Raw genomic sequence first — 26,889 nt, forward strand, 5'->3', positions numbered from 1 at the left:
GAGCACTGTGAGGAAATAGGAACTTTTCCTCTGTAGACAAGGGAAACAGATTGGATACACCCCACCTTTAAGTAAATGTTCCCCTGTAATGCAGTTGAGGTATCACAATAGAAATGAGTTTAGTGGAGGCAGCTAGCTCTTCCTTCCCCTGAGTGTTCTCAGGTCTCAAACAGAGGGGAGAAAGGATATCAAGGAAGGCTTGACAGGCCAAATCCCGAAGATCAGGGTCTGTGCATGCTCTCTTCAGCAATGGTTGTTTGAGGGGGTCCTTAGAGTGTGCCCACAGTTGACTGCGCCCACGGGATTTCTGGAGAACAGCCTTGCTGATGGATTCCTTCTCAGGAGTCCTGAATGAAGGCAAGTGCAGGCAATACAAAATTACTGGATCAGTATTGCTATGAACATAGCAGGTCATTATCACAAAGTCATATCTCTAGACATGTTCATTCCCAAGAGAGTGATCTCGTATGTCCTTTGATTCTGTAGGTCAACAAGAGCAGGAAAATGTATTTTGCTGTATATCCAGAAGGGAGAAGGCTTGCAAAAAGAAGAAAAGTTTTAGAAACTACTTTTCCCCTTACTCTCTGAGGCCTGAGATGTTATGTATCCTTGCTAAGGAAGGGGTAAGAACTAAGAACAGGGTCTTCTGGAAAAACGTGACTCCAGCTGGGGTTCTACCCTCCACTTTGCATTTTTGCAGACTGAAGATACAACAGACCATGTGCCAGAATCTCTGCACATCCAGAGTCACAATTACAGGGAACAAAGAGAAGAAACTCAATCAGAAATGGGAGATGCCATTACATCCTAGGTTTTAAAGATCACTGATCAACAAGAACTTTCCTAGAGCGTACACTACACAGAGAACTTCACCTGAAGTGTTCGTAGGAGAACTCTTCCAGGGTGTAAGGCTTCACTTTGACATCCTCTTCATCAGGTTCCTTCATGAAGGAGTTCTGTGAAGCTGTCCTTCTCTGGTCTGGAGACATCATGAGCAAACTCTGGAATGACACAGCCACATAGAGATGTCACATGGAGACAGGTCTCCGCACAGGTTGTCAGGTGTTACTCAGCATATATGCACAGGTAGTGCTCCATGCTACCCAAGACCTTCTGTCCACAAAGCAGCATCTCCAGAGACTCAAGAAAGACCTGGGAACAGTTGACTTGAGCAATTTCCATAGACCTAACAGGAGCAGACATCAAAATGTATGTGACCTTCTGAAGCACAACACATTTTACACTGCACCTGCTTATCACTAGTCTGTTTTGTCCCCAGGTTTTCTGCTTTTTACCTGTTAGCACAGTATCCAATATAATGGATCTCCAGAATTGAAGACAAAATTGCTAGCAGAGAGATCAATGGGAAACCTTGACTCTCTCAAAGACTGCATTCTTTTAAAGTAGCCTGCTGCACTGAGAGCTTCCCTCGAGGCATAATGTGATCACCACTCAAGCCCAGTGTGAATGCATGAAATTCAACTGTGCACCCTTATCCACTAATTGCTACCAGTTCCAGGCACTGAAATCTCCCACGGTGAACAGACTGGGTGTTTTTTAAAGTAATGCTTTTGTGCAACTGCAGTCTTGTCCTTAGAGTCTGGGCTAGGTTTAGTTTTGTTTTCAGACAGGACAGAATGAAATGCTTTGTTTCAACAGAAGGTATAGAACTTGCCTGACTTTGGAGGAACAATTATCTTCCAGTTATAAATTTAATCATATTTAACATTGTTATTACCATTTATCTTCCAGTCTCTTCACAGAGAGCGTGTAGCTTTTCTTACCAGCACTTGACTAGAGGGTTTTGTGAGAGAAGGAATGATGTAGATGTCTTCCAAAAATACATTCCCTGTTTTGCCTGTCCTTTCATTCTGGGCCTGGATCCAGCCAGAGTCTTCATCCAGCCTCTTGTCTTCAGTGAAGATTAGCAAGTCTCCCTTTTTGAAGGACAGGATGCCAGGGTCTTCTGGAAAACAGAATAAGGGAGTACTCTTCAGGGTTGACAATCCAAGAAAATGCAAAGGAATTGCAACATGAAAGACAAGGGAATTGTATTTTGAAGGGCTGAATTCAGTTAGCAATAGAAAGTGATTTGTGTAAACATGGCTAATTATGCAGTATCACTTCAGATACATGACTTTAATTTCCTCTGACAGCCTGGTTTTGATCCACTCAGGGCAGTGGCAAAAATCCCTTTGATTCACTTGGATGCTGACTTTGTGTCTAGACTGGCACCAAAGCATGGAAAGAACCTCAATAGCTGTAAGTAGCTGAAGTTAATGTTTACATTTTAAACCTCTCATGTCTGTTCAAGTCAACTACATTCCACAGAAAATTTCAGTTTACTGCCTTGGTGAAATTCTTCTAGAAAGTATTTCCAGGAAGCCCAGACTCAACTTTCTACTATAACCAAGCTGAGTTCTTGGACACTGTACTATCTAAATAAAATATGCAAAGAGGTAGAAGGAGAAAGAAAAGGTTATTTGTATGCAAAGATACTGAATCCCACTTCCTTATGCTGTGCTGATGCATCTCTCCTGGAGCAAAGGGATTCTTGCTGAAGTTCTTCCTCTTCTCTGTGAGCACCTTCAACAATCTTCCCTCCAAATTGCTTCCCCAACCCTGTAGAAAAGTTGTAAGACTTACCTTGAGATTTTTTGTCATGCATTGCCACAGCAAATTGTGATCTTTTCTTCAGTCCTTCCAGGAATGTCACCACCAGTTCAGCAATGACAACGCTGTTTACGGATGTCAGGACAAACTCCTCGGCACGAAGTGTGATGAGAGTACAACTCTGTCCAAATGACTTCACTGCCCTATGTATTATTGGAGACTTTGTTACCACAGCACCTGAAAAGCTTACAGACCCATCTGCAAACAACCAAGGCACCTACACCTCCTTGGAGATAACTCCCTTACAATGCGTATTGGTAGCTCTTAAACTGCCCTCCCATGAGCTGGTTGGTGTGAAGGACTGAAGTAGTTCAGATTTACTCTGGATTCCACCATGTTTTAGACAAAAGTGCTTCATTATAGAAAATGAACAATCTCCCTTTGGAGTAACTGAGCAACTAATTAAATGTCTGACAGTTGTCCAAGGGTTTTTTTCATATATATAAGACCCTTTTCCCTGAGTCACCTGATGCAAGGATGTGTTCCCTGAGAAAGCCAGTTGTTATCCTCTTTCTCTTGGTTATCTTGTTCAGGTCCATGACACTTGAGTAGTATATGAACAGCGAGCATGCATGGAAGGCAATGGCTTAACTATGTCAGTTATTTGTGCTGTTCTTGTCTTGATGCTTTGTCCATGCTTCCTTACAGCTTTCTGACTGAGCAGGACCACCTTCCATCAGCTGGAAGGATCCAGTCATTTTACTTCCTTTATAGGCTGCTCAGAAGTTTTCACTTTCTGTTTCCCAGACCTAGGCTAAGCCACCTTTCCAGGTACAGATCAAATCACCTAAGGAGATGGCAGAGAAAGTACATGCTTTCTGGGTATAGAAAAGATGCCTCCTTCAGCTCTTGTGTTTCTGGGGCCCTCACCTGTTGGTGTGGATGCCTGTTATCTCTGGGAAGGTCAGCTCAAGGAGACGCTTTTCTGACTCATCCAAGAAGCAGATACCTTTCCAATTTATAGCAATGATGAAGTGGTTCTTAGGCAAGCTGGGCCCTGAAAATGAAGAAAAAACTTCTTATCAATGCTATACAAGTCTTCCTCTATTGATATTATTTCTGTCCTCTACTCCCAGGCTCCAGGTATTACCTGAAAACTTAGTGACTTCAAAGAATCGGGAAAAAAGCAAAGGCCACTGAAAGCGAGCAAAATCTACAAGTTGCTCCTTCACAGTCTGAGAGGAGAGACGGTCCTGTGTGTATGGGGCCTGCAAGATAAAAATATACTCAAGGTTTTTTCAGTGAAATCTGGTTTGTATGATCTGCAGACAATAAAGAGCAAGCCCAATCCCAGAGATTCCCAACCACCCTTTGCTGCCACTGGTTTCAAGGGTACCTGGCATATGTAAATCAGGAACAGTCTCCAGGGGCCTAAGCCACATGTAGCTAAGATTGTCCACAGGCATGTGGATTCCAAATTTCCTCCCAGTCCCCACTGACTTACCTTTCAGAGTCTAACACACTTTGGATGCCATGGAAATCCATTTCCATATCAAAACCAATACTCCATCCCACACCCATTCTGACTCAGTTGCCTTAAAAGCTACTCTATTCAGAGATTTAAATGTACTTTTTTATTCTGTCCCCCTGCTGAGCCTTAAATGGAAGAGTGAGTGCTCCCCCAGCCCTAAAGAACTATTTGAGATATATAAACTGAGCTGGTTTTCCTTCTTCCCCCTACAGACTATCATAAACACAAATGATAAAAGAAGCAGAAGATGGTGCTCCAGAGTAGTTACCCAACAGTGCCAGACAAATCTCTTACCTTAGCATGTGCATAGGTTATAAGGTTCACCCATTTTTCCAGGGGCTTGGACTTCAGCTGTTTCACTGGGATACAGTCATGGAGCATCTTCTGCACAAGTTCATTGTGGATGGAATCTCCAAATTGGATATAACAATATTTTGCACCTATCTCCACCAAATCCTCCTCCTGAAACAATTAATCCATTAAAAGAGGCCTAGAAAGATGTCACAAAGCCTCATTCAACCTTGAAGCCAGTTTAGGAATGGGGTTTTTCTGCATTTTTGTCTAGACAACTCTTAAGAGTCATCCAGAATAAGGTGGAATGAACTTCACACAACCATAGCATCAGAGAGATTATTAACAAAGATATTTTAAAGTAAGACCCAATTTGCCCCTTTGGACATGCCTCTTGCTGCCACATGAACTGAAAGTTGAAGGAAAGAAAAAATATTAGCTATAGCTGCCAATGTTCCATCTGGCACAATCACCTGCACAGGTGTTCACTAAGATTGTTCACCAAGAGGGAAGGATAGTTCACATCCACTGCAAACTTAGTTCATCTTCATACTTTTTAATGTGAGAAGGGTTAATATAGCTTTGTCTCTTTAGGAAATTAATCAGGAGACCCACCTTCTCACAGCGGTACTCTCCAAACCGGATGCCGCGAATGACTTGGTGGTAAATGAGATCAGTGCTGACAGGATCCTCCTGGGAGTTGTGCCAGGGGGTGAAGATTTCCTTCCGAAAGTACAGGCGCCAGGGTGTGTGGCGCTCGTGGGTGCCCTGCTCCCTCACAAGCTGCTCGCACTGCGAGATGGCATCCAAGACGTGATCCCGGCCCCCGCCCAGTGACCACACCTGCCACAAAGGGATAATGCATCACTGGCATGCCTGCTCTGGGGCCAAGGGAATGACAACAAGCACAGAGCTCCTGGTCTCACAATAGCAAGAAAAGTTCCGAAAAGATAAACAGATGGATGTGCAAGTTGTATGTGGTAAGTGGATGTATTTTTATTAGTCAACTATATGACCTGGCAGAGAAAACCTTACAGGGCTGCAGCAGGAATTGCTAAGTGGCAAGCTAGCAGAAAGGCAGAATAAGATTATCAGGTCCTGACATCCAGCTGGGATTCAGAACTGATTTGATCTGGGTGCAGGACTGGATTGAGGGTGCTTCAGAAGTCAGAGTGAGGCCTCAGTGAGGATGGATGGGCAGCAGCAACTCTACAGAAAGAGAAGGGAGCTTTCATTCTATTTTTTTCTACACTTTACCTTATCAAATACAGCGATGTAGAGAGAAAAACCAAAAGCATCCTTCAATTTGGTTTTATCTGCTATGAACTGACATATCTCTTTGGCAATGGAGGCAGAGTCTGCAGGGACAGTGATGCTTTGGCCATTCATCAAGGTGACATTAAACATAATGGGTTTCTTCTGCTTTGTTGCCTGTAAGTCATAGTTAAATGAGAGAAACAAATTATGGGCAAACCTTACCATTCCCTGAAGAATGAAGAAGGCATTTTAGATTTGAGCTTCACACACTGTACAACCCAGTCAACAATGTTGAAGTGAATCTCAAACACCCACACGGTTTCTTCAATGCATGGTGAGTCTGAAATTATATCCCTGGAGCAGCACTGGACTCCAGTTCTCTTCTCCTCACAGCTCAAGGGAGCTGATTATCACACAACAATGTGATAGACTGATGGACTTCTCATGAGTCATAGTTGTCCTAATGACTTTTGGGAACAACCTTGCACACATCAGTGGAGAGATGACCTGCAGCAACTACTTTGTCCAGGAAGATTGTGTTAGGCAATAGGATCACTGAGATTTAGGAAGGAATTGAACAGAGTTTTTTACCTGAAGGGGAGATGTGTGGTTTTCAATTACTAGAGTGCCATTTAAAGTAAGAGAAGGATAATATAGCCCTGTGAAACTCCTTTCTTCCCTCCATTTTAAAAGGAGCATAAGCCCTGCTCCATTTTTTTCAAAAGGGATTGTAAGAGCTTCCCCCTGGAGGTGGTTTTCTGGCCCTTGTGGCTCCTGAGTGAATGGAAGTATCTCCCTGCAAATCATGTGTTGCAGTTTTTAACTCACATGCTCTCCTCAGTTTAGGCTAACTGAACAGTCAGAAGAAATGTATTCAAGAAACTGCCCAGATCAAGGCAGCTGGTCTTCAACCAGCTTGTGCAATTCATTTCCATGATTGGATTTAGGAAGATCTGTTAGGGCAGGCTAGTAAATGCAGAGCAGTATAAGATGCATCAGATGAATACAATGAAGCAAAGCAGGAGGCAGTACCTGCAGCTCCAGCCAGCTCGGCGGTTCAGTCCGTGCCCCGTTGATGTACGTACGCCTCAGGCGCTCAGCACAGTATGGAGCGTAGCCCGCTGGCCCGTGGTGGATGAAATTCAACAGGTACTATGCACACAGAGCACAAGAGATAGTTAGGAAACACTGATCCTCGTGAAACATTTAAAACCTTCTGACGCTGATACGCTGCCCTAGAGTGATCTGTTAGCTTTCAGTTCATCACACAATATTGAAAGTCAGGGTTGGAATTAGTGTTTTCAAAAAGGAGGTTTGAGACACTTAGTTTTCACTTATTCTTCAGAGCTTTCAGTCCAGAGGGGAAGACTTACATCAGTCTATTCACCATATTTAACTACACGGCAAATATTAGACTGAGGAGACTTTATTCTTATGATTAGGTTAGAGCAAGCATTAGTGTTTTCCACTGAAAAGCTTGAAATCTTGTGACATTCTGTACAAACAATGCTGGGAAGAGGGTTAATTCTAGGTTAGGATTGATAATGATTGATACTTTTAGTTTTACCAAGTTCTCTGGCAGTATCAATAGCTGAAGTCCATGACTGAGATTGGACCTTGGAAGAGAAGAATTGGAAAAACTGAACTTTTGGAGATTATATGGTTCTTGGATGATGTGGGCTTATATTTGCATATCTGTATTTAGTGCAAGTATGGGACATTCACCTGGCTATTTTAATGATTAAGAATATTTCTAGAGGTAGGGTATAATCATATATCTTTTATGAATTCCACACAGTTCAGAGTCTTTGGATGAAGACTGGTGTCAAAATACAATGCAACTAGTTTGTTACAAGTAGTGTCCATTTAGAAGCGTTTATGATTAGATTGGATTAATCATTTGAACTGGGGTGTCAGTAAACCAAGGCTGAAGTTTCAGGTCTTTGAGATCGAGGAGGAAGGCTGATACCAAGTTGTAGCCACAGGCTAGGTTTTTATCCTGTGGTGAGATGGATTTATCATCCATTTAAATGCGAAAAAGAATAAATTATGAAAAAGTCCAAATCTCTATTGGATTTCTTAGAGCTTGGAGATGTAGAATAAGAATTGATAAAATATGGGCAGTGATTTTATACTGGCCTCCTCAGTATATGTAATCACAGGGTTGTAACTGGGGACACCCTTTAAATGTTGGGGTAGAATTGGAATGGTTAAAATTTGCCACATTCTTTGCAGATTACAGATCTAAAATGAGAACCATGATAAAAAGAAGAATCCAACCTGTATGACATGTAATGAAAAAAATAATTAAATGTGAAAGCAGTAATAATTTATTTAAATCCTCCAATAAGGATATAAGATGAGAGAGTTTCTGCTGAAACCACAGCACCACCTGCTATGGCAGCCAAACATTTTATGTGGTTGTCAGTATCAGAACATCAAAATACAAAAAATCCCAGCTGAGCTCAGGCATGTGAGCTGCTGTAGGAAAGGTTAGCAGTGTACCTTCACAAATGTGTCTGAGGGAGGAAAGCAGCCAAGGCAAAGAGACAGTAGGATCCAGCCGCGAGCGTAGCTGCTCCTGTTGCTGTTTTCAGTGAGTTGTTTGCAAATCTGGCAATAAATCTCATCTCTGTAATGAAACATGTGAGAGTGAGGATAATGATTCACTGTCTGAACTGTCTTTGGCTACATGTTCACTGCACACATGGCACAACTGCAGCATGATGAAGTAGATCTGAGCTAGGTTTAATCATGTTACCTGGAATGCCACTTGTAATGCACAGGAAATAACTTGGTCATGGAAAAGGCTCAGGGCCCTTTGCCACCCCTTCTTCCTTGAGCAGTTCAAGTGCAATTCCCATGTTGGAGTACCTCTGGTGACAAGCAGGGGTAACTGCGCAGGGATAACAACTGCTGGGTCATCCAGCTGGGAAATGGCATTGCTGTCCCAACACACGTGAAACTTGCACCAAGCTCTCTACCACATGTGGTTTGTATCTCATGGCTCTTATCTGTCTGTGTATTAGGTGGACTCAGGGATAAGAATGAGGAGACACCCAGCCCTGAGCTCTGCGCCATTCCATATCTCTGGGGGATTCAGAAAGCCATACATGGAGGCAGCTGGCCTAAACTACCACACAAAAATACCAGAAAAGACAGTAAGGGAGTCATTCTCCAGTACTGTGGAAAGGGCATGCTGGATTTCCTTGATGTAATGGACATCTGGTCCTAGGAAGGAGGTACACATTTCCTACCTGATGGCAGGACGCAGAATTGCATTGCCAATAATGAAGTGCACTTTTTCTAAGTTGGACATAGGTCTCTCAGAGATCGAGCTGTTCTCTTGAAAAGCCTCTTCTCCACTTTGCAGCTGGTCTGTCACCTGAAGAAAACCAAGGAGAACTGCAGAGTGCTCTAAAACCCTTCTCTCTTGGCAGGCAGCTCTCTCAGAAATGAGAGACACTCCTTCTCTGTCTTTCTGTCTAAACCTCTTCCTGCTCAGTGCAGGAGCAGTTAGAGCCAGGCCATATTCCCCTCTTCTCTCTCCAGGTAACTCCCTAAATGCACTGTTAGAGCACTGTCACTGGCTCAGGGAACTTTCTTGTACTGTCCTGTATATTTGTAAGCACACGGTAGTTCTCAGTCTGTTCAGGGTTTTGGGCAAACTGCTTTCTAATGCCAACAATTCTCAATAATAAATTGTTCCCTGTGTTCTCTGCCAGAGAATGGATGACAGCAGTGCACATGGGGATCCTTTCCAAAGAATACTGCATGGGGTATTTGACACAGGGGTGCATGGGCTTCTCAGGGGAACAAGTTCCCAGCTGGGAGGTTGCTGTCATGTAACATCTATCAGAAGGTGAAGACAGGGTTCCAGGCAAGAAGAAAGGGAAGCAATTTATTTCTACCTCTTACCTTCCCTGTCAGCTTGGATGACCGTTTCAGCTTCAGGGATGAGATCCCCTTTGAAATCTTGTTATCCCTTCTGCCTTCTCTCTGCAACACACATTGCCATTACAGGAAATTAGTTCAATGTACAGCAAGAATGATTCATTAAGGACAAAAAGACGCTCAACTGAAGATGTTTTTCTTTTGTACCATCCTGCCAGAAGGAGCTGTATTGTCCTGCCAGGACTGACCGGAGCCCTTTTGCACTTGTGGCCTTTCAATTACAGTAGCATAAAAGGGTTCCTTTGCTTTTCTCACTCTTGGTAGAACAGCACAGAAATAAAGGAAAGCAGATAAAACCACAAATGTAGCCTGCTTCTCTCACCATATTTGGGCTGTCATTCCTCAACTGCACCTGGTTTTTCCTGCCAAGTGTGTCATATATCTGGGTCATCACAGAGCTGTTCTTGGAGGTGGCATTCTTGGCAAACATTGCTGGCTCTGGCAGGTCCCCCATGAACCTCAGGATGATCACCCACACGACTAGAGAAGCCTGTAGCAGCAGAAAGCAAAGTCAGACACTTCCAAGAGAACCAATGCTTCATGCCATTTCTGCCTGTTTAGACAAGAGTGTTTTCTTCCTTTACCCAGTCCAAATTGTTAAAATTCCCATCTCCTCCTGATACTTACACCAGGAGTTTACGTTCATGTCAAACAACATGAGAACAACACTCATAACACTTTCATGCTAAAGGAAGAGAGCACAGCTGTAGTGGGAATATCAGATTTGCTCTGCCCTCACCATTCCCTTTACTGGCACCTTGCAGGTGTGCTGTAGCTGAAGCGAGGTGGTGAAACCTTGGCTGAACTGTACCCTGCATTTACCCACCTGAGCAGATAAATAGTGGAGTGGAGTCTTCCAGGAGCCCTCATGCCCAGAACTAGAAAGCCAAGTAATAGCAAAGTTCTTGGCTCATGGGATCTTCAATTCTGCAGGGCTGCTTAGCATCAAGGAAAACACCCTCCTCAATCCCCCTCTGGTTCAACAGGATATTGTAGGCCTGGGCCTTCTGACCTAAGTCACAGACCAGCAACCCTAACAAGAGTAGAGAAATTCATGCACTCTGATGCTTCTTGTCTCTGGTCCATTTTTGCTCCCAAAGGGTAAACCCAGGAGAAATCAAAACAAACCTCTGAGTTCCCTCTTTGGGCAGACTGAAGGTAACCAGAGATCCTGTGTTGGGCAGGTGTTTGTGTGAAGTGCCTGTCTGCAAAGTGCTAAAAAATGTCAGTGGGAACTGTAACCTTCACACAAGTGCTTAAAACTATCTGCTTGGCTCTAGAGTCTCTGGCTCTCAGGGCTGTGCCAGAGGAAGGGGACCTAAAGATGAGGGGAGCTGTAAAGCCAGGGCTGTGGAGAGAGCAGGTTCAGTAAGAAGGAGCAAGATACCAGGACATTGTCCTTATCATCATGGTAGAGTAGCGGGTGCCGCAGCTGTCTCCGGATATGTGTATGTGTAGAAGACCCCTGGAAATAAGTAGCTGCAAACTTGGGGAAGGTGTACTCTTCCAAGCCACCTGCTTCCTCTTCTAGCTCCACACTCATAGGGACCATGTCCAGGTCCACCTCCTCCAGCTTGTTAGGCTTTGTTTCCAAGTCCTGTACAGAACACAAGGAAGAAGCATATTTTCTTTCTTTGAACTCTGATATTCTTATGTTTGGTTTGGGGTTTTTTTCCTTGGTCATAGGTCCTGCTCTCCACCTAACCCCAAAGCCATTTACAGCTGCTACCGACGGATCATTTGGACTCAGAGCTTGTCCTTCTGAGATGTATCCATTCTATATGGCCTTCCTGTCTTGGTCCTCAGTAAGAATATTGCTGATGGAAAATCCAGGTGTTACCTTATTGTTCACATCCTGCACTAAACCAGACCATTATATTTTGTCCACCTCTCCCTACACAATTCCATTCATCACAGCTGTCAGGACCAGTATATATCAAGTTTTACTTTTAAGAATATGGGATAACTTGAATCATGAACTTCCAGCTTGTTTTAGGCAGAAAATCACCAACAGAGGTTGGTAGCAAGTGCAGAGAATGGCACTGTTTGACTGGACCAAACAAACAAATCTGCAGTTATAAGCTATATAGTCCCCAAAATGCATGTGACCTCCAAAAACAGATGCTGCAGTGATGGTCTGGATGACTAATTTGGGTGATTCTTTCAACGTACAGAAGTTCATTAAGCAAAACTGACCAGTGATGGAATTTCAACAGTCAAGAGAGATAAGCAAAAAGAGATAAGCATGACCCATTACCAGTCTGCAGGTCTGTACCTCAAAACCCAGAGGAGCTTGTCCTTCTTGGCCTCCTATCATAGAAGGTAAAAAACCAAAAATTTTGTCCACCATTTCTTGGTCACTGATAACATCATGATTTGTTGATGTGTTTCTCCTTTGTCCTGCTTCAGCCTCCTCTCTCTCCTAAGTTGCCAGGTACAGAAATAAACATAGAAATAGGTTAGGTATGATTTGAACATTGTTCTGTTAGAATGAAGGGGTGTGAAGATGAAACAGTATCACAAAGGCATGTGACAGGGAGGTCCAGCCCTGCCAGTGCAGTAGTGGAATGAGAAGGCAAATGTTGCTTGTGTCAAGCAGTCACAAAGACCCGGCACATCAGCAGCAGGGCCTTGTTCTTACAGCTGTCCTTATGGACTGTTAGCCTATTGATAATGGTGTGCAATTATTCAAGAACTTTATCAACAAGAGATTATACAGGAAAAACACAGAATTTCTAACAGCAGAAAAACTCACAATATGTAAAATTTAAAAACTTTTTGTGTCAGGGGGCAGTAATACCATTGGGCATATTTGGCTAAGGTGCCAGCTCATGCTCAAATCAGAAATGTGTATGTGTTTGGCTTGTCCCATTTTCAAAGCATTATTACAAATAGGTCTACAACTATGTCTTCTCTTTTGTTAAAGATAGCACTGCTCAGATGTTTGAGCAAGTCTGCAAGTCTGGGCTGGGCAAGAGCAAGCTCTCTTGTCATCCATGGAACATAGCACTCCAGTGTTCCTCCACCAACACACGTACCTACCTTCTGTAATCTCATAGCTTCTCGCCTCACTTTCACTGGTCCAAGGAGTTGGATGAGACGTTCCTCTTCTTCCAAGTGGATATACCTGGCTTCCAGCTTGTTCTGTGGACAACATTGTATGACCATTTGTGCGACTGCTGAGCCAGATCCCTTCAGCCATTAACAAGCTGTCCACACCAGCACTTTGTCTCAATGGGGACTAAATTCTAGACTGGGCATTTTAGGGAACAGGTAGAAATCTACAGACTGGCTTTGTCCTGTTTATACAGCATTAGTACAGAAAGGAAATCATGGAAAGGCCTCCCAAGTGCTATGGACTGCCAAGGGCTCGTAGCATATAACAAAACACATTGCATCAGGATTCCCTTCATAGGTCCCTGAGTGCCATTAGCAGGCCCTGCTGTAGAAATTGATCTCCCCTTGGAGGACTGCCTGATAATGACCACATAAAGTAAATGCAAACAAGATCAATCTGCTTAAGACTCTGCTTTTGTGCTTGACAAGTACTCAAAATAAAACATCCCAAAATGAATATCCACACCCAGTATTATGCTGTGACAACACTTGCTGGTCATGAAATCTCCTTTGGAATTTCATAGAAAAGACGTGTTACCAAAGTATCTGAGAACATACCTCTCCCTTCATCCTCTGGTAGGTTTGGCGGGCGAACATGCCCCTTGCATATGCCTGTATGACACACACAGCCTTCTTCTGCTCTGCCACCTTGCGGCGCACCAAGTAGCCACGGCACAGGGCTTGAAGCCTGATGATGAGAGCCCGGGTGGCCCCGTAGTGCTGAGCCAGCTGCCGGCTGCGGTACAGCGCCTGCAGGCGTCCGAAACCCAGCATTGCCTGGGGCACGGGAGAGACAGGGACACACTGTGCTTCAGAACCACAGAGACTGGGAGTGGGTTGGCATGAGTAGAAGACAAGAAAATTCAGTAGCTGGATAAAGACACTGGCTGCAGCTAATGTAACACTACCTTTTATGCTTTATTTTGTGCCAGTAATAGGCCTTTAAAACTAGATATGGAAAGTTATTTGGGGTATCTGTTCTAGGGAATGGCTCCAGAGAGTGACAGTTATAGCCTGGGATTACCACAAGGGAAAGAACAGAACAGAAATTAAGCCCAGTGAAAGGAAGCAAACAAAGTCACATCCTTGGAGCCATGAATGTGGCAATCACAAGAGAAGCAGTAGAGAAGGGTTCCTATTTCACCAGAAAGCAGAATTCCCAGAGCCCTCCTGGGACTTTACAGCCGTCTTTACACACTGCCATCATACCTCTCCTCCCTTAAGTTGTGAATATCTTAATTCCTAACACTCTACTCTGGTAGGGCATAGTATATAAACATACATTATCTATCTATCTATCTATCTATCTATCTATCTATCTATCTATCTATCTATCTATCATCTACCTACCTATCTACCTATCTATCTACACACACACTCCTTTATCTTACCATTCTGAAGTCCCTCCGGCAGCAGTAGCCTCTCCAGGCTGACTGAATGGCTACAGCAGACCTCCTCTGTTTCAGGAACTGTTTCCTAAGCAGACAGACATGGGAGGTGACAAACAATAGATTATCTCTGTTGCTTCTTATGACAGTAGTAGAGAACAAGGTGGCTTTTTTTTTTTCCTGGGATGTCTCCAGTCTGATCTCAGCCTTGTTTCCTGCAAAAATACTCTTAGCAACTGCAGACCAAATTCATTGCTGTGGTCAGAAAGCTATGTACGAACTGAAAACCCCTCACATTAAAGTTGGATAAGTTAACTCCCCCATCTAATAACCACTTGCTCCTCAGTGTTCTGCTGCCAGGACGAGGAGCCCATCTGAGCAAGATGAAACTTCCATGGTACAAACTGTCACACTGAAGCTGGCAGAAGCAGCACATAGCTCTGAGGGTTTAAAAACAAAAGCAAGTTGAGGCTTGTAGGGAGAGGTGATACTGTGTTACACAGCAGGCAAGTCTAAACAAAGAGGGGGAAGTTTGGGGGCATCTGTGTCATGTTTTTTTTATTACTTCCTTCTCTACTGTCAAGAATATTTCTAAACCAAACCAGGATTCAGTCCTGTATCATGGTTGTGGCTGGGGGGATACAAGATAAATAAATATATTTAATGAGGACAAACAGTTACTTGACAGTGACTAAATTTCCCTTCTGAAGATACTTCATACTAAAACCAGACAAAATGCAAGAATTATAAATCTTTCACAAAGAGGACTCGTTAGTTTCTATCTGATTCATTTCTAGGTTTTCTAGCAAAGAAGCATCCTAAATAAGAGAATTCTAGTAGCTCTGAGAAGGACACAAAGTCCATGGGGATTTCCTGCTTTCCAAATGTCCACTGTATACTAGAAATATTAAGAGCAAATCCTCCTTCCAACTCTCCCTCTTCATACAAGTTGCATGTGCCACAGCCCTGCATTTTGAAAAGTGCTTTGAAAAATAAATCCACATAGACACACTATGGCACTGTTACATGATGAGCATGGAACTTAGGGCTGGTGGAAGATATAGATTGGTACATTTCATACTCAGAAATGCTGCACAGAGTGTATTAAGCTACTCCACAAAGATAACTGCTTCAAACCAAAGTGACTTCCCTCCTGTAAGATCACTGACCTGTCCTTCAATCCTCTCATCACCTTCTGGATAAGAAGAACCTTATCTGTGAGTATATTTTGGCGTTCCAGCTCCAATACAGTGTCATGATGATCCTGTTAAAAGAAAGTGTGGATATGCCAGCTGAGCAGACACACCTACAACCTCTGAAAACTGGGCACATGGTCTTAAAGAGGCCCAGAATCAGCATGATGTAGTGTAATGTGGTTAAAATGCACTTCTGGGACTGCAGTAGGACAAGAATACACCATGGGACCACACCTGGTGTGGCTATAGCCATAGACAAGCAGCAAGACTGTTTTACTTGGGGCAATGCTATAGACAAGGTGGTTCCTGGCAACAGTGTACTGGTGTCCCATTCTTTTTTTATGCTCCAATACATTACACTGTGCTGTTTCAGCTGCAATGCTGGAACACAGGAAAAGGATCAGCCTTTCCTACACCAAACTGTCTCCACTGAATTTTTTGGCCTTCAGGAACAAAGATCTGACTCAGATTCAAGAGCGAGTTTATAAGACAAGGTTTTCTAGATCATCACTCTTGCACAAGCAGGTCAAGCTGTACTGTGAAGCATCCAGTTTTTCAGAAGAGAAAACAAACTGTCCTTTATACTTACTTTAAGGAAAATCTTTGTCTTTCCAACTTGCCAGCTTTCATCCTTGCCCAGCACTGCTTCGGAGATGCTGATGCAGCTCTGTCGAGCATCGTTCTTCATCTGATGTGCAAAAGTATGATGATGTTAGGGCTTGGTTGGGAAACACAATCCTCCTATGTAAGGGTCTACTGCCCTGCATTTCAAGGGCAAAGAACAGAAACAGATGAGGTCTTTCTGACCTCTGGGCTGACAGTATAATGAATGAACATGGTCCAGCTAAAATGGTCAGGAAAAGGAGAAACATGACTGCATGGCCAAACACTCCAGAGTTCCAGCGTGAGGAGGATGTGAGAGACCTAAGTGTCTAATTACAGCAAAGAAACATCTGAGGGCAACGGGGATGTCACTGTGCCTGCAATGTCTGTGTGGAGCAGGCTGAGGACAGCTGGACCTAAAAGCAGCTGTGCATTTTCAGCTAAGGCCCAAGTGAGTATGTAAGTATTTAGCTATAATTACTGTGGTGACAGTTCCTCTAATGGCAACTCCAGTGATTACAGCTTTCTTAACTGTGCCAGCAATATTCCAAAGATGTTCTACCATGGGAAAGACTAAATCCTCCTAAGGAAAAGGTAGATTAGCCTAAAACTATGTTTTTGTTTACGCACCTGTTGTCGAAGAGACCATGGCAAGAGAACCCTGTATCTCTCAAAGAACTCCTCAAAGGTGTAGCGAATTGGGTACCCAGCTTTCCTGATCTGAATGGTCTCCATCATCCCCGAATATCTCAGCTGTTTGATACACAGCTCACGGTCGAACAACTGAAAGGGAAAGCACACAAGGAGGAGACAGCACTGAAGGAAGGTACACATGCAGCACTCCTTAGAATGTATCTATTAAATCTCCAAACTCAAAATGGTCTACTATACTTTTTAAAATTGTAGTTCTTATTTTTTAGTGCATTGAATTAATTCATCACAGGCAAGTCACCCCCAAGGGTTCTCAAGTTTGTGTATATGGGAGCAGTAGAAACAGTCCATTAACTTCACTCTGGCTTTAGCAACAATTTTCAACTCTAGAACCTCAGTTCCGGATGAACAGTGAATTGTTCTTTTAATTTTGCAGGTGTGAACAACTGCGGTAACAACTTAGGCCCTTTGGGCATACCATGCAAAGCACAGCAAGTGGGCTGCTCATTTCTAGTAATGCAGATTAAAAATGGGTTCACTAAGCCACATGCTGTACTTCAAAAATACTCAATTGACAGCTCCATGCAAGATTTTAGTGTAGAACTGGGTTGAGATCTCCCAAGTTCCAGCCAAGCATCATAATGACGAACTAGCTCCTCTTCACCTGTAGTGTCAGACTAAGCCATGTCAGCCATCTCACAAACTCCAACAGGTCTCCTATTCTCTCTCATGCTATTTCATAGTATGAGCATTGCTCACTGTTTTTTGTTTGTTCCCTTGCTGAAGGGCTACAAATTCTCCAGTTTTGTCTTTCACTTTACAGAAAAGATAACAATATAACTCTGCTCAGGAATACACCTATGTGCTTTTGTGGCATCCATTACTCCAGAATGGGGTTTTTTGAGATGTTTTTTTATACACCAACAATGCTATATCCTTCTACTTTCTTCATTGCAGGAATAGCCTGTACTCCAACTTTTCCTGGCTGCAGCCAAGTACAGCTGTAAAGCAGTACAGAGCAACTGACAGCTTTTTCTGATTAAAAACTTTACTGAAGACAAGAGCTTATATTGTTAGAACATTACCAGTGGTTTCTTGTAGTCATTAGGCTTGATGCAGCGGATGAAGTATGGCTGGCACTGCTCCAGGATTTTCATTAGTTTTTCCAGGGATTGCTTGAACTGTCCTCCCAGAGTAGAGAGCCGCTTGGTAGTATCCAAGCCCTAGGAAGTATAAGCACATGCTCACTGCTATATTATTCACTGTCAGAGGCCAACTGTATTTCTGTACAGCATAGCAGTACCACACAACTCCCAGAAATAAAATTATTTACCTACATGGGAACTAAAGTAGTCATTGTCACCTTATTAATTTGTGTTTATTCTTGCAAAGAAATACCATTAAGTGCTTTCACCTACTTGGGCACTAAGTTCTAACAATGGGGGTGACTGTGGTAGAAGAAATTCCACCTACAGGAGCCCATATACACCTGTCACTTCCAACCAAAGCTACATTTAGTGTAGGGCCTGGGTGCCAAGCTGTGATTCCTGCCTGTGTGCCTGACAGCTTGGTGAGAAACAGCCACTCCCAAAGCAGTAATAACCGCAGGCCAGACATGATAGACAGGAATGCTAAAGATCCGGAACTGCCCATTTTCTTAGGGTTAGGCTGACTGATGACCTTGCTCATTAATACTACAGCAAGCAGTGAGAAGGTAAACTTTTACTGGAGAGTAAGGTAAGAGCAACTCCAGACTTCCCCAGCTTCCCTGACAGCACAGTTCCACCTATGCCTTTTTCACACAAGTCATCACATTAGGCCTAAGGTTATATGTCTCAGTATGTTCTATGGGCACATTAAATTACAGAGACACCAGTAACAGAAGGAGTCCAGTGGCCCTATACATACCAGCATGGAGCTAATTGTTGCAGCCCAACACAGCTGGTTTGTTCATTTGAGGGGGTTTGGTGAGTTGTGGTTTGGTTTTTTTTCCTAAGTAAATAATTTAAAGTCCAGCGGCTCCACTCCCTTAGATGATCTTTACAGTATCTCATTCTGCTGTTCTTACATCTAAAGTACCCTTTTGAACATTCAAATTGCCATCCTCTGCTTTAGTTACAGGGCAAGGCTGCCCTCCAGCGATCAAAGACTTGTGTCTTTGAAAAACAGCTCTTGGGAATGTCTTGTCAATGTCTTGTCGCAAGCATCTGAAGTAGGTATGATAACAGCATATACATATTTGAGATGTGTAAGAGTTAAAAGTAGTTTTTACTCCCAGACCTTAGAAGCCTTTCTGCTGTACCCTCAGAGGAATAGCCACAAAAGGCTGAAGCTCATGCCCTCATGCTCTCATATTTAACATTGTTAAAGTTGAATTTGTTGTTGACTTTTGACTTATTGGTGACTTTTCTGCCAGGAGAGGAACTCTGGGACCTCAGGCCAAAAAGATATTTCCTGGCACTTAGTTCATTATTCTTTTCTGTAGCCTGCTTCTTAAGCTTCCCAGTGGTGGCCCCACCTATTTGAAAATTAATAGGGATATTTCAGCTAATTTCTCTGTGTTTTGAAATGGGTAGTCCACATTTAGTATCTCCTTTCTTGACATGCTGCTGTGGTTTTTCTTTAATAACACAGCCTTATTTATAGGAACAAAAACCATTAGAGCAACATAGACAGACATGATATTTAATGGGAAGGTATTCATATCATTTGAGAGATGCTAGGGCAGTTCTCTGTTGCTGCTTGTACCACTTCTGACGTTCTCTGCCCCAGGATGTTTACCTGTCCATGGCCAGGTGTTCTGGACAGCAGAAAGCCACACTGAGACACAGAAGAAAAAAGAACAGGATCAGAAAACAATGCCAGGAGAATATACAGATAAGAGGTAAGGTCGCAAGCTGACCATTTTGCTTACTGAAAAGGAAACTCAAAGACATAAACAGTAAAAGCAAAAGTACCTTTACACACTGATGACACTAAATAATTAAATATTCAGAAATCACAGTATGTGAAAGCTGTAGTAGGGCAGAGAATCTGAACTCTGCCCCATTGTGTTTTCAGTCCACTGCACTTTACACTCTCATTTACACTAGGCACAGACAAGGCTTCCTACAACCACCAGGCACAGATGATCCTGTGATAATGAGCCATCATGAACTTTGTCACAAAGCCTCTGGGGAAAGAGGGAGTGCTATAGTTGCAGCAATATGCAGGGTAGTGAGACTGTCCATGCAGGTGTCACTGGGAGCAGGAGACAGAGTATCTTTCTGTGACAGCACAGCTCTTTGCTCTGTTGTGCTACCTGTCAGCCCTCTATAAGAATGGGAAGGCCAGGCATGAGACCCCTTGATGTTCTGGTCCCAGCAGACTGACCGCCTGTGCAGCACGGCAACAATTTCACTGCTGTGCTGGCTTTGCTGAGAGGTCTCTGGTTGGTGCCTTGTCCATTCCAATGAACCTTTTGAAGGCCCTCCTAATTTACACCCCTCGGAGGGATGTGGATGCTGGATGGATGCTCAGGCAGATGCAGGCCAAACCCACCCAGTGGACGACAGCACATGGAGGGGTACCATGACTGCACACATGTCCATGGGTGCAGAGCTGGGAGACAGGGGTGACAGTGCACTTGTTTACAGCACAAACATCAGACTCTGAATTTTCCTGCAGTGTCCTTTGCAGAAACAAGTTGAATGAAAGGGATAGGGATTTGCAGAGAGAGTGCCAAAAAAAAAAAAAGAAGGAGGAGGTCAAGAACAGCCAGAGGAAGGTAGGAGAAATGAGTTTTTTCTGCAAGCCACTGTCAGTAAGCCAACCTTGTAAACCTGGTCAGCTCCAAGATGCCGGATGGTCCCACGTCCAAGAGTAGGTGGGGTTGTTTCCACCTGGAAAATCTCTCTCAGGAATTTGTTTTTGGAGGAATGGACCACTTGCATTACATTAGCACTCAGTGTGTCACGATTTTTCTCCAGGAAATCTATAGGATGGAAACACAATTATCTCATCACCTCTGCAGCCTGCTAGCTCTAGCACCACTCTGTCTGGCTAAAATCCGCCTCATTTACAGTAACTTGCAGATTAGTTTAGAGTAATCCTCCTGTCCTCCTGATCAACTTTAGATCAACACTACCCTGGAGAGCCACATATCCAGGGCAGGTCCTGCCCTTTTCTTCACCCTCTGTATTCAGCAGAGAAAGACTCACCTTTTGATTCGTAAAAGACAACCCCAGCAAAATGGTTGATGCCAAACTTGGTGTCATGAACACTCTTAGGTGGGATATAGACTTTACTTTTGCCATGGAGGGAATTGATTTTGATAAGCATGGTGGCATCTGTGCCCTAGAAACAAATACAAGCAAAACCAGACAGTTATCAGGTTGTCACCAGCACTGGCCCGTGCTCAGAAAACAAACAGAAGTGGTGCTCAGGGATAGCAAAAGCTCAAATTCTGCCCTTATTTGTGTAGTAGATCTGGAGAAAGGTAGTGACAAAAGTATCTTTCCTTTTACACAGACCCTTCTCTCAAGCATCATGACAGAACACACCATCAGACCTTAAGGTCTGGTGTTCTAGGGCTGTACACAAGCCCTCATTATTAACATCACCAGGCACACTGAGAATTTCTCAGATCTTTGGATCTCAAAAGCAGAGCCACCCCACCCCAACCTTCTCATGCCATTCTACCCAGGAAGCTCAAAGGGGTGCATGCTCCTTCTCCGGGGCAGGTACAGTTCTTTCATTTCCCAGCTGGTGCAAGACTCAGATCCCTGGAAGAATCCCTGAGCAAATACCAGTCAGCATGTCCAGACTGTGAGTTCCAGAGGCAAGGCAGTCAGCTGAGTGATTCTCTTCATAATCTCATCCCCTCGTGGTGCATGTGAGGCCCTCCCACTGTGCACTCTGTGCACTGGCCCTTCTAGGGGCAGTGAAGGCTTTGCTCTCAGTAGTCATGTGCTCTGGGACTCATAGAAGAGGTGCCTTCTTGTTCTGACTGTGGGACCACCCTCTTCTTGGAAAAGAAGGAAAAGCTGTCTGCCTATACGTGATCCGCTCAAATTGTTATCTGAAGGACACTGCCATCTGATTCCTGCACTAGCACTCCTGCTTAGCCTCACTGTGCTCTGGAGACTGAAAATGCTCTGCGGGGATGTCTGAGATAAGATGCTACTTTCATCTCCACTTTTCTGTTTGAGATGCCTGGTCTTTGCAGAATAATACCACAGAATCACACAATCGTGGTAGACCACAGCCACAGACTCTCCCTCATCCACTAAGCAGGTCACCTTGTCATAGTAGGAGATCAGGTTAGTCAAGCAGGACTTGTGCTGGCTGGGACTGATCACTGTTGTTCCCTATATGCTCTGTGATGGTGCTCAAAACTATCTGTTAATGACCTTCCCCAGCAGCAAGGTCAAGCTGACAGGCCTGTAGTTCCCCTTCAGTTCCTCACAATGGTGACATTACTCAATTAAGTCTGTCAATCAGGAGAAGAAAGAGCACGCTGCAGCCCAGACCAAGAGCAGAACAATAACAAACCATAAGTAATTTCAAAGATTTCCTAAGAAGCTCTTGTAAAATGATTCCTTCCTTCTTTGTTGGAACAGCTGTAAGAGTTTCAACAGTGAGGTACCAGGAAGAGCAAATTCCAGCACAGAGTGAAGCAGTTGTATAGTGAGCTAATTTAAAAGAAACATCTACACAAATAAGATATTGACTCTCCTGATGTATCCAAAAGTCATCTTTGCACTTTTGTATGTGTAAAACCAAGTGATACCTGTGAGGTGTGTGCAAAGCCAGGCATTATGAGTGAAACCAGAAATTTACCTTTGGGAACCTGCTCTCTTCATCAATGAGGGAGATGATGTTCATGGGCTTGAGTGCGATGATTTCCAGAGCCTGGCGGTTGTCAGTGAAGTCAATGTTGTTCCAGGCAATATGCTCTGCAAGGTATTCCTCCTGCTCCATCTTGAAGACATGGTGCACAAAGAACTGCTGAAGGTGCTCATTTGCAATGTTAATGCAGAGCTGCTCAAAGCTGCGGAGGGACAAGATGAGAGCCCATGGTCATCCTTGGCCAGTGATGCACTGCTCTCTGCTATTTGCATGATCATAATTGGGAAAATCCAGTAATGGAAATTTCACTGCTTTTCTGAGAATCAGGATGAGTATGAAAAAGCATGTATCTGTTTTTTTCATTCTTTCATCATCTGCTTTTCAGCTTTCCATCTAGAGTCTCCTACCTGTTGTTGCTGAAGTTTTCAAACCCAAAAATGTCCAACAGCCCAATGGACTGACGTCTATCCTTATGCTTCTCAGAAGCTGGGTTGAAAATGGCTGAGTTGATCTTTTTCACTATCCACAGGAAAATCCGTCCATATATACCCTGAGAAAAAAATGAAAGAGTAATTAGAGCCCATCATTAGAATCTTTGGACATAGCTTACTGTTTGTTATTGTGCTGCTGTCAACTGTGCCTGAGAACTATACGGGCCTGGAGCCCTCTAGGTGAATGTTTGTCACATCAGGCTCCTCAGCAAGGAAGACAGACAGCTCTGAAAGCACCCTCAGTCTTCAAACAGGGAAGATGTAAGCACCAGCACCTTCACAAAGGCATCCCTGCCGTCTGCAGCTTGAGCCACGTTCAGAGGCCTGGACACACTTTCTCCTCGGACAATGATGGAGAGGTTTGTGAGGCTGTTCTGAAGTTCACTGGAGTCCACCTGGAGGAACAGTCATGGCAACCTTGTCATTCCAGATGGATAAAGTAGATCCAGCAAAGTCTGTATCTGGAAGAGGGCTGTGACAGACTGCCTGTCTAACAGCATTCACTGGCAATTTGCTGTCCCACTTAAGTATCTCCCAGCTTGAAAAGACATCTGCAGCAGCATGACTGGAGTCTCAGCAGGAAGAAGGGGATGTGCCTGGTGGATGTGCATCCCTACATAAACACTGTAGAGACGTGCTCTGTCAGTGTGCTCAGGGAACAAGGGTGAAGGAAGAACTAGTAAGAGAAGATGAGAATCCATTACCTCGAGCAGTTTGGTGGCAATTGAGAAGTGTGATGAGTCCATCACATCAGAGCAGTCCAGGTTGTCATACACAGCCGCTGCAAAGAGGAGACAGTTGATCTCAGGGGGAACCATTTCTGCTACATTAGGGGCCTGCGCTGTTAATGCAGGTGTATTTCTGTGACCCCGTAGCTCTGGGGATGTGGCAAGGCACTCAGTTCTTTTTTAAAACTTTCAGGTTTGATGATTTTACTAAGGATTTCACCCAGGGATCCTGGGATCTACAGGGCTCTCACAACTCCAGAACATCAAGACAAAAACAGCAGCCAAATGGATGAGGTTATTAATTTAAAATAGTAGTTATTGGGGATCTGGGGAAGTGATATTTGACTACAGAAAATGTGTTTCTGAAAATATTTTTTGTCTATCTGCTTGTGGGATATTTGGGCAACAAAGGGGAAAATCAGCCACCATTACTCCAAAGAATCCAGCTGGCATCAGGGCATCAGGCCCTCTGTATCACAAAGTGAGAAGCTCTTTTCAAAAATGTGAGAGCTTCTGTTATCCTGCTGGTGAGTGTCACACTGTGCCAGTCCATACCAGAAGTGTACCTGTGCAGGTGAGTGTTCAGCAGACCTAGCTAGGAGGATGACTGCTGTTCTCTCCTAGCAAACATCACTCAGCTGCTCCTATGTCCTCTGGCTTGTGTAGCACAACAATCAGTAAATGTAACATAGCATTATACTCTCTGTCACTTCAGTTTGTGTGATAAGGGCCTATTTACAACCATGGAAACCTGATGGCATGACAATAACAGTAAGATGTTGTTTTTCAAAACACTAGGCAGTGGAATCACAAATCAGAATTTCATTGTGCTTATCTGCCTGTCCTTCCAACTCTGTTGACCTGTTATTACAGGGCAGAGCAGCACAACCTAATCTCTACAGATGGAATCAGGAAGCACTGAAGGGCAGTACCTTAACCATGAGTCTGAGGAAAGGCAAGTACAGACAGTGCTGAGTTTACCTTGGAATTCAACATTCCCTAGGTGCAGGATGGCAGCTAGCAGCTTGCTGATGTCCCAGTGCTCAGAATCTGAGAACATGAGGATCTTCATAGCTGAGCGGATGTGGGCATAATCCTTCGCGTCATTCCGGCTGTCGCAGGACGTGCAGTTGCCCTGCAAGACACCACACACACAGGTAAGGAAAATCCTCCTGTTGCCCATCAAGGAAGAAAGGACCTGCAGGCTGACAAACCTTTGTACACAGTATGAATATCCTGTGAGTCACCTGCCACATGATGCAAAGTAAAAACCTATTTAGACATTCTGTATCCTTTCCATGGCCGTTTCCTCCTTCATCTTTACACTCAAGAACCCATTAGCAGAGGGCTCAATAATGCCTTTCTCCAGGGCTAGACTGAATTCTGAGGAAGCCAGAAGGAAAAGTTGACAGGAAGACTGTTCTGGAGCACAGGAAGATAGGAAGCTTTGACAAGGTTACCTACATTAACAAGGCCATACCTGTCTTTGACTTCCTCTCTCTGCCTTGTCAATGGATAATTAAGAGCCCTTATCCCAAATCAAAGCAAGTAGGATTGGATCAGTACTAGAAGGCAAATCTCAAACGAAAACTATTAGGTTCTAGTGGCAGGCAAATGAAAGCATCCAAAGTAGCATCAGAATAACCTTCATCTAAGCCTGCACAGTGGGTCCCAGAATGCTGCTCCTGACAGAAACTATTTTCAGCCCTAATGGAGATGGGGAAATGTCTTTTTTATCCTTGCTATTTCTGCCAATATAGTGTGATGATTACAAAGGGGAAATATTCTTAGATGCTTCAGTTTACATCATGCAAACATGCCAGCTTGTGCCAACAGCTGACCTTAGGAAAACCATGGATATGTTCTCCTTTAATCCAATCCTCTTACCTCTGTATCACACTGCCCTACTGCTGACCCAGGGGTTTTTTTATGCAATGGTCAATGGATGAATTACACTAATTGTACTCATCAGCTTTTGCTGCAAGATCAATGCTATTTTGAAAATGTTACATTTGCAAAAATCTCCAGCAACTTTAATGTTTTTTTTCTCTTGAGACTCCAGAAAGTGATTATAGACTTAACTTCCTCTGAAACTAGATGCCCAGCTCCCACTATCTTCAATAGATACAGGACTGAGCCCTATTTTTTATTACAGCTGTAGAACAGCCCAAATCAAAACAGCTAACATATTTAATGTGAGGCTAAAATCAAGGATTTTCATTATGGCTTTCGTGTCCCAAACCAAACAATTAGCTATTTTCAAAAATTCCACTTATGAACATTCCACTGCTGTCACAGTGGCATCATAAACTCAGATGGGGACACTAACATCAGTCATGGGATGTTACATTGAATGCCAGTTGCCTGAATTATGTAGATAAGATTTCCTAGATAAGAGGACTAGGATTCTGCTTATTCATTTTCCTCTAAGGTACACATATGTGATTGCTGTTCTCCTTGGAATGAGATCCCTTGAATTCCTCTGAAATCTGATTGCCTGGGAACATGGGGGATGTTTCCCACCTGCTTTAAGGTGTCCTTTATGTTTCTTAAGTGTGACTTCGATAGAAAGATTTGACCTGCCTCAAGCTGCTTCCAACTGGTGAACAATACAAAAAGTCTCTGAAACTGAGGCTCACAGCTCTTCTCATATTACTGTTTCTGGTACTCTAAGGAAAGGACTCTTCATATTTGGTAATTAGCATCTGCAGCTCCTAGTGATCATAACTGTTCTCTGGAAGAAGCAAATGGCAGAGGAATAATGAAGAAGAAAGCAAAGGGTATTACCATAGTGAGATACGTGTACTCTGAAGCAGTGCCCAGATTCAGCATCTTTTTCTGCTCTGTATTCATCCCCATCAGCATGCAGTAGAAGATGTGATAGTTCCTCTCCTCCGGAGCCTTAAAAAAAATGAAATAGGCCAAGGACAGCCTTGTCAGGATAAGCTCATAACACAGGAGGAAGCAGGATGTACACCTGCCAGTGCCCTCACCTGCCGGCAAACCCGGGACTTCTCCAGAAGAAACTGTTCTATCCGTGCTCCTTCTATCACACCATTTTTGTTGAAGTGAATATCAATGTATTTTCCAAAGCGGCTTGAATTGTCATTTCTAATTGTCTTGGCATTTCCAAAAGCTGATGGGCAAGGGACAGAGACAGTATCTGGATTATTGCAGTTAATAAACATCAGGTCTATTTTTATGCCCTTCTATTTTGCTGTTAGCATTTTACACATTGTG

At 43.6% G+C, this 26,889-nt stretch overlaps 1 protein-coding gene across 2 annotated transcripts in view; it reads right to left on the reverse strand.

Annotated features, from left to right (window-relative positions):
* MYO7B (myosin VIIB) overlaps nucleotides 1-26,889 on the reverse strand; it is a 49,650-nt gene that overhangs the window by 13,107 nt on the left and 9,654 nt on the right. Inside the window, exons 7-39 of one of the 2 annotated variants that reach the window (XM_071566834.1) lie at nucleotides 26,643-26,785; nucleotides 26,437-26,550; nucleotides 24,631-24,784; nucleotides 23,626-23,702; nucleotides 23,197-23,316; nucleotides 22,838-22,980; nucleotides 22,422-22,632; nucleotides 20,801-20,936; nucleotides 20,414-20,574; nucleotides 19,383-19,421; nucleotides 17,687-17,824; nucleotides 16,581-16,733; nucleotides 15,937-16,035; nucleotides 15,321-15,415; nucleotides 14,155-14,239; nucleotides 13,322-13,540; nucleotides 12,689-12,790; nucleotides 11,922-12,068; nucleotides 11,034-11,243; nucleotides 9,969-10,136; nucleotides 9,611-9,691; nucleotides 8,950-9,077; nucleotides 8,198-8,324; nucleotides 6,725-6,844; nucleotides 5,693-5,866; nucleotides 5,051-5,278; nucleotides 4,439-4,606; nucleotides 3,764-3,881; nucleotides 3,544-3,670; nucleotides 2,647-2,816; nucleotides 1,785-1,966; nucleotides 874-1,001; nucleotides 190-347 (exon numbers count right to left, since the gene is read on the reverse strand). In XM_071566834.1, coding sequence (XP_071422935.1) covers nucleotides 190-347; nucleotides 874-1,001; nucleotides 1,785-1,966; nucleotides 2,647-2,816; nucleotides 3,544-3,670; nucleotides 3,764-3,881; nucleotides 4,439-4,606; nucleotides 5,051-5,278; nucleotides 5,693-5,866; nucleotides 6,725-6,844; nucleotides 8,198-8,324; nucleotides 8,950-9,077; nucleotides 9,611-9,691; nucleotides 9,969-10,136; nucleotides 11,034-11,243; nucleotides 11,922-12,068; nucleotides 12,689-12,790; nucleotides 13,322-13,540; nucleotides 14,155-14,239; nucleotides 15,321-15,415; nucleotides 15,937-16,035; nucleotides 16,581-16,733; nucleotides 17,687-17,824; nucleotides 19,383-19,421; nucleotides 20,414-20,574; nucleotides 20,801-20,936; nucleotides 22,422-22,632; nucleotides 22,838-22,980; nucleotides 23,197-23,316; nucleotides 23,626-23,702; nucleotides 24,631-24,784; nucleotides 26,437-26,550; nucleotides 26,643-26,785 — 4,623 coding nt within the window. The remainder of the gene's footprint in view (nucleotides 1-189; nucleotides 348-873; nucleotides 1,002-1,784; nucleotides 1,967-2,646; nucleotides 2,817-3,543; nucleotides 3,671-3,763; nucleotides 3,882-4,438; nucleotides 4,607-5,050; nucleotides 5,279-5,692; nucleotides 5,867-6,724; nucleotides 6,845-8,197; nucleotides 8,325-8,949; nucleotides 9,078-9,610; nucleotides 9,692-9,968; nucleotides 10,137-11,033; nucleotides 11,244-11,921; nucleotides 12,069-12,688; nucleotides 12,791-13,321; nucleotides 13,541-14,154; nucleotides 14,240-15,320; nucleotides 15,416-15,936; nucleotides 16,036-16,580; nucleotides 16,734-17,686; nucleotides 17,825-19,382; nucleotides 19,422-20,413; nucleotides 20,575-20,800; nucleotides 20,937-22,421; nucleotides 22,633-22,837; nucleotides 22,981-23,196; nucleotides 23,317-23,625; nucleotides 23,703-24,630; nucleotides 24,785-26,436; nucleotides 26,551-26,642; nucleotides 26,786-26,889) is intronic. The other variant, XM_071566835.1, reaches the window with a different exon arrangement.

Source organism: Pithys albifrons, chromosome 11 (genome assembly GCF_047495875.1).
Source record: "Pithys albifrons albifrons isolate INPA30051 chromosome 11, PitAlb_v1, whole genome shotgun sequence".
NCBI classification, from domain to species: domain Eukaryota; kingdom Metazoa; phylum Chordata; class Aves; order Passeriformes; family Thamnophilidae; genus Pithys; species Pithys albifrons.